The sequence below is a fragment of the Pan troglodytes genome, chromosome 10, assembly GCF_028858775.2.
Source record: "Pan troglodytes isolate AG18354 chromosome 10, NHGRI_mPanTro3-v2.0_pri, whole genome shotgun sequence".
NCBI classification, from domain to species: Eukaryota; Metazoa; Chordata; class Mammalia; order Primates; family Hominidae; genus Pan; species Pan troglodytes.
This window is the reverse complement of record NC_072408.2, coordinates 126671419-126681665: the sequence shown is the minus strand read 5'-3', so window position 1 is coordinate 126681665 and position 10247 is coordinate 126671419. Positions and strand designations below refer to the sequence as shown.

Genomic DNA, 10247 nt, shown 5'->3' with positions numbered 1-10247 from the left:
ACTTCTACCTTAGCCACATGAGAGAGAAAGAAGACCAGGCAGAGCAGCCTGGCTGCCTTCCTCCTTGCAGGTGGCCGAGAGCAGGGGACAGCGCCCTGGCGACCTCCTCAGGGATCCTAGATTAACAGTCGCGTCCTCAAACGCAGCATCCTGCGTAACCGCCAATTTCAAACTTCCAAGACCTGCCCTGCTGATTTTGCCCTTCCCTTTTTCCCGTTGGTCGCGAGTCAAAGGAAGATGCAATTTGATTGGCTCTCCCCTTCACTTTCCTCCCTGCCTTTAGGGACATGGGCGGGTCCTGGCTGAGACGCCCATGTCTATCATAGGAGCGGAGACGCTGATTGGTCCAAACACGGCTGAGACCCGCCCGCGCCGTTCCCCGGGTTCAAACGCGGCGGCGGGAGGCGCGGGGCGGAGCAGATCGCAGACCTGGGGGTCCGCAGAGCGTGAGTCTGATCCCCCAGACCCAATTCTACCGCACCCGGCTCTGCAAGGCCAGGGGAGGGCCGCCTCCACCCATACAAGTCCCGGGTTTCCCTCCCGCCCCGGGGAGGGCGGCGATTCCATCCCCAGGGCTACGGGAGGCCTGGAGGGTCTTCCTGGGCTGGCTGTGCGCGCGCCCACCTTCCTTGGGAGCCGAGGGGTCAGCCGAGTGGTGCTGGGGCAGGAGGCTTGCTCCTCCCCTAAACCAGGCGGAGTCCTTTGTCTCTTCAGCTCTGGCTCCTGTCAGCACTAACTGCATTATTCTGCCCAGTGTAGTCGGCCGGTTCCTTATTAACTGCGTGAACTTAGCCATTTGCTTAACCTCTCTGTTTCAGCGTATTCATACCCCGTGCCCACCCCATCACCTCATGATGCCCCCGCCTCTTTCGCTCTGCTCCAGTCCCTCTGGCCTCGCTGTTGCTGGAGAGGCCAGGTCCTGCCTCAGTGCTTTTGGCTTGGCTGTTTCGTTTGCCACGGATATCTTTCTTTCCCCAGATATCAACATGGCTTGCTGGTCACTCGCTTGAGGTCTTCAAGTCTTGGGTCAAATGGTGGCTTCTCAGTGAAGTCTTATTTGACCACACTAAAAATTGCACCATCTCACCCCCATTGTCCTTTTCTTGCTCGATTTTGTTTTTACCCCATAGCACTTAACACCTTACAACAAGCTATATATTTTGCTTATTTCAGTCATTCATTTAATAACTATTCGCACCTATTTGTGTGCCAGGCTATGTGTGCCCCCACTGCATGGGGGCAAACATCTCTGCCCTTGTGGAGCTTCCATTCTAAGGGGGGAGATAATAAACACATTTATAAGTAAGAGAGTATGTCAGATAAGTGTATCATCTCCTGTCACAGTGAGTTAAAATCTGGTGTTTAATCTCCATGATTAGACTGAGCTTCCTAAAACTGGAGTGGTAGCTGATTTTCACCTCCTTGTCCCTGATATCTTGAGGGAGATCAGGATCTCTCAGGCCCTTCCTGCTCAAAACATAGGACACACTTGACTTTTCTGATATCCTTTCAGCGCCAGTGGGGAGATGTTGAAGTTCAAATATGGAGCGCGGAATCCTCTGGATGCTGGTGCTGCTGAACCCATTGCCAGCCGGGCCTCCAGGCTGAATCTGTTCTTCCAGGTAACAGCCTACCCTGCCAACTTTGCTCACCTGTGTGTGTCCTTGGAATCTCCTTGTCACTCACCTTTGCTTTTATTTATTTGTTTATTTATTTAGAGTCTCAGTCTCTCAGGCTGGAGTACAGTGGTGCAATCTCGGCTCACTGCAACCTCCGCCTCCTGGGTTCAAGCGATTCTCCTGCCTCAGCCTCCAGAGTAGCTGGGACTACAGGCGCCTGCCACCACACCCGGCTAAATTTTGTATTTTTCTTTTTAGTAGAGACGGGGTTTCACCATGTTGGCCAGGCTAGGGTCAAACTCCTGACCTCAAGTGATCCACCTGCCTTGGCCTCCTAAAGTGCTGGGATTACAGGCATGAACCGTGCCCGGCTTGCTTTTATTATAGGACCAGGGATAATATTTTAGGGGAAATTCTGTTTTGTTTTGTTTGAAACAAGGTCTTCTGTCGACTCTAGGCCTGTGCCACCATGCCTGGCTAATTTTTTAATTTTTTGTAGGGATGGGGTCTCACTGTGTTGCCCAGGCTGATATAGAACACCTGACTTCAAGTGAGCCTCTTGCCTTGGCCTCCCAAAGCACTGGGGTTATAGGTGTGAGCCACTGCACCTGGCCCTCTATTTAGAGTTTTATATGCACTGATTCTTTTGGAAAAAAGACACTGTGCAGAAGTAGATAGCTGAACTTGCCTTAGAAGGGAGATCTTTTCATATTTCTCACACTTTACACTTCTGTACTAAAGTTTATTCATTCATTGATTGATTGGTTGCTTGCAAGACAGGGTCTTGCTCTGTGGCTCAGGCTGGAGTGCATTGGCACAATCACGGCTTACTGCAGCCTTGACCTCCTGGGCTCAAACGATCCTCCCACTTCAGCTTCCCGAGTAGCTGGGACCACAGGTGTGTGCCACCATACCTGGCTAATTTTTGTATTTTTTGTAGAGATGAGGTTTCACCATGTTGCCCAGGCAGGTCTCGAATTCCTGGGCTCAAGTGATCTACTTGTCACAGCTTCTGAAAGTGTTGGGCTTACAGGCATAAGCCCCTGTACCAGGGCAAGTTTGTCCTTTTATTGAAGAAAGAAAAATAAATGAACAAAGATGCTTTTTAAAACTACAATTTCTGTGGGTATAATCCTATTCATTTTCATTGCAGGGATGTTTATTTTTTAATTTTTTTTTTTTTTTTTTTGAGACAGAGTCTCGCTGTCGCCCAGGCTGGAGTGCAGTGGCGCGATCTCGGCTCACTGCAGGCTCTGCTCCCCGGGGTTCACGCCATTCTCCTGCCTCAGCCTCCCGCGTAGCTGGGACTACAGGCGCCCGTCACCTCGCCCGGCTAATTTTTTGTATTTTTAGTAGAGACGGGATTTCACTGTGTTAGCCAGGATGGTATTTTTTAAGATTTTAAAAAAAGTTTTGATGAATACCACACCTGTTTAACCCTCATTCCTCTCAAGATACACATTTCTGTCACCCCAGATGCGTTAAAACTTAATATCATAAGATTACTTCCAAATAGATTTTTAATTCTTTTGTTTCTGATGTATGTGGAACACTGGTGAAGTAGAAATCCTTGTTTGATTTATGTATTCGTAAGTCAGGGGGACAATAGAGACCATGAAGATTTAGAATTGAATCCCAGTCCCAGCACTAGTTAGCTGCATTACTTTGGGTGAGTCAGTTACCTTTTCCGAGTCCATTTGCTATTCTTTAAAATAGGTTGTAGCCTGTAATCCCAGTATTTTTGGAGGCTGAGGCGGGCGGATTACTTGAGGTCACGGGTTCGAGACAGCCTGGACAACGTGGTGAAACCCTGTCTCTACTAAAAATATAGAAAATTAGCTGGGCATGGTGGTCACATGTACCTGTAATCCCAGCTACTTGAAAAGCTGAAGCAGGAGAATCATTTGAACCCGGGAGGCGGAGGTTGTCGTGAGCCGAGATGGTGCACTGCACTCCAGCCTGGGCGACAGAGTGGGTAAGACTCCATCTCAAAACAAAACAAAACAAAAGAAAACAAAAAAAATAACATAGAGGTTGTAGTACCTAATCCACAGGGTTGTTGTGAGGATTAGATGAGATATTCCATTTAAAGCACTTAGCACCTTGCCTGGCTCTTAGTAAACTCCTTATAAAAAATGGTAATTATTGTTAATACTCAGCATAGAATAGTATTAGTTATAATATTAATACTAAATTTGTTTCCTTAATAGTAATTATATTTGGGAAGGTAGTTATGTAGGATACCTGTAAGATGATGAATGATGAAGTATTCTTGATAACTTTTTTTTTTTCCAAAATATTGGTATTGGGTGTTTAAACAGATGAGAGTGGAAACAAATTGAAAGCTTAGGTTTTTCTGTGGGACCATCCCCATCAGCATTTTAAGTCTTGACATATCTTTCACAAATGAATAGTCTGTCTTTAACCTTAGATGGCTGGAGTGCTGCCACGTTTCAGCCCCTTTATCATGCTACTTTAAAATATCTCCAACTTGCTGGGCGTGGTGGCTCACGCCTGTAATCCTAGCAATTTGGGAGGCTGAGGTGGGTGGATTGCTTGAGGTCAGGAGTTCGAGAGCAGCCCGGGCAACATGGTGAGCCCCTCCGTTTCTACTAAAAACACAAAAAATAGCTGACTGTGATGGTGTGTGCCTGTAGTCCCAGCTACTCGGGAGGCTGAGGCAGGAGGATCGCTTGAGCCCTGGAGGCAGAGGTTGCAGTGAGCTAAGATTGTGCCACTGCACTTCAGCACTTCAGCCTAGGCGACAGAGCAAGACCCTGTAAATTAAAAAAAAAAAAAAAAAAAAAAGGAAAAAAATTTCCAACTTATTAAGGGCTTATAATGTGCTGACTATGTAATAGTTATGGCTTCCAATGTGTCTGGCATAGAACTGGCATGTTTCTGAGTATCTCACTTCAGCCTCATGACAGAGGTAAGGACTATTTTTTATTTAAACTTTAAATAGGAGGCAACAGGCCAGGTGTGGTGGCTCACACCTATAATCCCAGTACTTTGGGAGGCTGAGGCAGGTGGATTGCTTGAGTCCAAGAGTTCAAGACTAGCCTGGGCAAAATGGTGAAACCCCATCTCTACAAAAAATATAAATAATTAGTCAGGCATGGCGGTGTGTGCCTGTAGTCCCAGCTACTCAGGAGGCTGAGGTGGAGGCATCTCTGGGGCCCCGGAGGCAGAGGTTGCAGTGAGTTCAGATTGCAACACTGCACTCCAGCCTGGGCAACAGAACGAGACCCTGTTTCTAAATAAATACATAAATAGGAGGCAACAGATATAGACAGATATGGAGGTAGGTAAGGCCTTGCCCAAGATCATACACGTTGGGTTTTGCAGATGAGGCCAAGATCAGACTCCATCTTTGGTTGGTCTGACTCCAAAGGCTGACCACATAGCCATTGGGCCACAGCACCTGTGCACGTCAGAATTTATTAAGTATATCTTGTATTTAGTCATTATAACAGGAAGACGTATGGGTAAACCCTCAGTTCATCTCTTTTTAATGCTGAGTTCCCCCTGCCCAGTAAAGCTATTATTGCAAGTATAGTATATACCTATCATTTGCCTTGAGTTATCAGGTAAGGATGCTGTTTGTTCTTTTCCCATATAGTGCTGTTTGAATGAGGTTGAGATACAGTAGCAATTTTGTTTTCCATTCAGGTGAGTACCTTAGACTGAGTGTCATTTTGTCTTTTTTACTTCTACTCAACAGGATTTCCTGACATGTTCGAGGTCAGTGATTGTCAGACTTTCTGAGCCAGCAAAATTTCCCAAATTGCTGGGTAGACACAGGTTTTCCAACTTTTTATTTTGCCAAGTAAGGATATATTAAAAAAAAAATAAAAAGAAAGACCTATTATTTTCTGGCCCTTGTATTTCATAAAGGGCATTTTAAGAAACAACAAGACAGGAAGAACATCATCTCAGAATAAAGGACCATTTTTAAATTTGAATACATTTAGTTTTATAAAAAAGATATCATGTGGTGTTCATTTTTTCTCATTTCACTGTAGGCTGTTGAAAACTTTGTTAAGAACCAGTACTATATTTGGGAACCCCTGCTTTAATTGATCTAAACTCTTGAAGAATAGAAGAAACAAAGCATTTTATTTTTCTGAGTTACTGGCAACTATTACTAAAGTGACAGATATAGTGGCCTTGAATGCAGTGCTTCCCAAACCTGATTGAGGTCTGACCCTCTTGGGGACCAGGGTCTCATTCTGTTGCCCAGGCTGGAGTGTGGCAGCACAATCTTGGCTCACTGCAGCCTTTACTTCTTGGGCTCAAGTGATCCTTCTACCTCAGTCTCACAAGTGGCTAGGACTACAGGACCATGGCACTACACCTGGCTAATTTTTGTTTGTTTGTTTGTAGAGATGGGATCTCGCTGTGTTGCCCTGGCTGGTCTTGAACTCCTGGGCTCAAGTGATCCTCCCACCTTGGCCTCCCAAAGTGCTAGTATTCCAGGTGTGAGCCACCTCTCCCTGCTGGGGAACTTGTTAATAAAACAGATTCTAGGCTACAGTCTGGAAAATTCTAATTCATTTGGTTGTGGGGGAGGGGGGCATAGGACCAGAGAATGTGTTTGTTTGTTTGTTTGTTTTCTTAAATTCTCCAGTGCTGTTGTGATTCAAATGCAGCCGGTCTGTTTCTGTTATCAAGTGCTGTGTAACAAAGCACTCACAAAGTTTAAAGCAACAATGATTTATTTTTTCTTAGGATTCTGTGGGTTGGCTGGACTCAGCTAGGTAGTTCTGCTTCATCCTGTGATGTCAGCTGGGGTCACTTGTGGGGCTACATTCAGCTGGGATTATGTCTGGGACTGGAACATGTGGGTGCTGACTGCTGGCTGGGGCACCTTAGTGTTTCTCACATGGCCTCTCTTCTCCATGAGGTCTTTCAGTAGTGTAGCCCAGGACTCGTAACTTTTTTTTTTTTTTTTAAGACAGACTGTCGCCCTGTCGCCCAGGCTGGAGTGCAGTGGCACGATCTCTGCTCACTGCAACCTCCGCCTCCTGGGTTCAAGCAATTCTCCTGCCCCAGCCTCCCGAGTAGCTGGGATTACAGGCACGTGCCTCCACGCCCGGCTAATATTTGCATTTTTAGTAGAGATGGGGTTTCACCACGTTGGTCAGGCTGGTCTCGAACTTCTGACCTCGCGATCCGCCTGCCTCGGCCTCCCAAAGTGCTGGAATTACAGGTGTGAGCCACTGCACCTGGCCGACTCGTAACTTTTTTTGTAAGTAATAAATATTTTAGGCTTTGTGGGTCCTGTAGTCTCTGTTGCAACCACTCAACTTGGCCATGGTAGCACAAAAGCAGCTAAAGACAATATGTAAATGATGGGTGTAGCTGTGTTCCAGTAAAACTTATAAAAAGTCTGTGGGCTGGATTTGGTCCAAGGGCTACAGATTGCACACCCCTGGTCTAGCCCAAGCATCTGTGCATGGTGGCTGGCTTCCCAAAAGTGGAAGCTGCTAAGCTGCCTTTTTTTTTTTTTTTTTTTTGAGAGGGAGTCTCACTGTGTTGCCTAGGCTGGAGTGCGGTGGTGTGATCTCGGCTCACTGCAACCTCCATCTCCCAGGTTCAGGCAATTCTCATGCCTCAACCTCCCAGGTAGCTGGGATTACAGGTGCCTACCACCACGCCTGGCTAATTTTTGTATTTTGGTAGAGACAGGGTTTCACCATGTTGGCCAGGCTGATCTCAAACTCCTGACCTCAAGTGATCCACCTGTCTTGGCCTCCCAAAGTGCTGGGATTACAGATGTGAGCCACCGTGCCTGGCCGCTTGACAAGCTTCTTAAAGGCACTGCCCTGAACTGGCACAGTGTCACTTGTGTCACATTCTTTTGGTTGAAGAGAGTCTCAGAGATGGCACAGATTCAAAGGCAGGAGAAATAGACTCCAGCGCTTAAAGGAAGGAGTAGCATGTGCCTACAGAATTGGAGGAACTGTTGGAGGCCATCTTTGAAGAGAGACCACCACTATCCATGGCTTGGCACGTGGGAATCACTGCTCTATACCAGGGTTGCAGACTCATGTCTTTGGGGGCCGGGCAGTGAGTATAAATGAGTCAAGTGGGCCAGTTGGAAGATGGAGTCAGACCTGCAGTGAACTCCCAAACACATCTGCTACCGGGAGGGGCAGCATTACTCAGCTCCAGCTCAGCGTCATCAGGCAGGAAGGCGAGGCAGTGTTGCCGGATGTGCCAGTGTTTCAAAAGAAGCCAGAGACTCCATTTTTTTTTTTTTTTGGTATGGAATCTCCTGATTTTGAAATATTGGCAGATAATTCAAATTATCTTAAACACTACAGGCCAAACAAAACATATCTGTGGGCTAGAGACAGTCTGCCAGTTTGTAACTATTTCTCCAGATCATGAGTAAATTTGGCTTTATGATAGTCACTCAGTTCTTATTACTCTAGGTTGTTCAAATGAATTAAAAAAGCTGAAATTATATGAATAAACCCCTGGGCACACATGAAAGAAGTGAAAAACCCATTGTTTCCTGTTGTAGAAACATGGAAGCATGTCAGAGCCAGAGGATCCAGAGGAAATATTCTCACTAGCCTCAGACCCTCAGGAGTGAGGGAGCTTTTCTTGTTAATGGCCACGCTTGTGCAGTTTTCCTTCCCAGGTGCTGGTGAAAGAAACCCACAGTCTTGGAATCATGGAAGTGATACCATAATGACTGTCAGTTGACGTTGCTTTAAAGAATGAAGCCACAGAATTGTGCTGTTAGCGTGTCGTGAGCAGTTAGTTGAGTTGGTGGCTTGTAATTTACTCTGTGTGGATGTTATTGATCAAAGCTTTTCATTATTGACAGTGTCTCCATCTGCTGTTTGCTGTTTTTAGGGGAAACCACCCTTTATGACTCAACAGCAGATGTCTCCTCTTTCCCGAGAAGGGATATTAGATGCCCTCTTTGTTCTCTTTGAAGAATGCAGTCAGCCTGCTCTGATGAAGATTAAGCATGTGAGCAACTTTGTCCGGAAGTGTAAGTTTGGGGAACTTTTTCTTGAAAACCGTCCTGAGAGAGAAAACTAGAAAGATGCTTGAGGCAGAATGAGTTACTGGTTGATAGTAGTCGGTAAGAACTCTGGTTCTATATAAGACAGATCCAGGTTCAAATTCAGGCTGCACCTCTTATAGCTGGGAGACCAGGTAAGTTGGGCTTCTTGGCTGCAAGCGACAAACTTAATTCAAAGACTGAATTTAGGCCAGTTGCAATGGCTCATACCTATAATCTCAGCCCTTTGGGAAGCTGAGGTGGGTGAATCGCTTGAGCCCAGGAGTTCAAGACCAGCTTGGGCAACATGGTGAAACCCCATCTCTACAAAAAATACAAAAATTAGCTGGGTATGGTGGCTTGCACCCGTGGTCCCAGCTGCTGAGGAGGCTGAGGTGGGAGGATCACTGGAGCCCGGGAGGTTGAGGCTCAATGAGCCGTGATTGTGCCATTGCACTCCAGTCTGGGTGACAGAGTGAGACCCTGTGTGAATAAAAGAGTGAATTTATTGGCTCATGAAACTGAGAAATCCAGGAATGAGTTAAGTTTTAGCTTTAGGCATAGCTAGTTCCAGAGACCTCAGTAATATCCCGTGGCCCTATCCTTATACTCACTCAGGGCTGACTTTCTATTAGGCAGAGTAGGCACGGTGCTTAGGATCTGTGATATTTAATTTTAATGAATTTAATTAGTTTTAATTAACTGAATTAAATTTTAATTTGTTTTAAAATTATAGGAAAAATGAATATAATAATGTATAATGATTCTGGATTACATTCATCTTTATACTAATGTAGTCATAAAATATAATTTTTGTTTTTTTTGGAGACAGGGTCTTGCCCTATTACCCAGGCTGGAATGCAGTGGTATATCATGGCTCACTGCAGTTTCAACCTTCTAGGCTCAAGCAATCCTTCCACCCCAGTGGCTGGGACTACAGGCTCACACTACCACGCCCAGTTAATTTTTGCTTTTTTTTCTGTAGAGATAGGGTCTTACTATGTTACCCAGGCTGGTCTCAAACTCCAGGCTTGAAGCAGTCTTCCTGCCTCAGCCTCCCAAAGCTTTGGGATTACAGGTGTGAGCCACCATGCCTGGCCCCATAAAATATAATTTTTGAATTCTTTTTTGTTTTTAATGGAGGAAGGGGCTGAGGAAGGCAAAAGTACCTAGGGCCTATGAAGTCATATATTGGCCTTGCCTTCACCCTGTTTCTGACTTTGCTTGACTTCCATGTGATGAGGCAGTTGGCTGTTAGTGTCCCAGTTTCATACTCTTACATTAGTGTTTTTCAACCAGTGGGTGATTTGATGTTTTCGGTTGTCAGAGCTAGTTGGGGGTGGTGGTGTGTGAGTTTGGGGGGAAGGGTCCTACTGTCAGTTAATGGGTGAGGCCAGAGATGCCACCAAACACCTTACAGTGCACAAAGCAGCCCCCATAACACAGAATTATGTAGCCCACAATGCCAACAGTGCTGAATTTGAGAAACCCCACCTTGTACAACATTGCTGTGCAACCAACCACCCTAAATATTACTGACTTAAAACAATAGTCACTGTGGCCGGGCGCGGTGGCTCATGCGTGTAAGCCCAGCGCTTTGGGAG

The 10247-nt window shown here is 45.9% G+C and overlaps 1 protein-coding gene across 1 annotated transcript in view; it reads left to right on the top strand.

The window, feature by feature from the left end:
• The first annotated feature begins 405 nt into the window (after positions 1-405).
• CIT (citron rho-interacting serine/threonine kinase) overlaps positions 406-10247 on the top strand; it is a 191349-nt gene continuing 181507 nt past the window's right edge. Inside the window, 3 exon segments of the mRNA NM_001329948.2 lie at positions 406-446; positions 1514-1622; positions 8490-8631. Coding sequence (NP_001316877.2) covers positions 1527-1622; positions 8490-8631 — 238 coding nt within the window. The 5' untranslated portion in view covers positions 406-446; positions 1514-1526.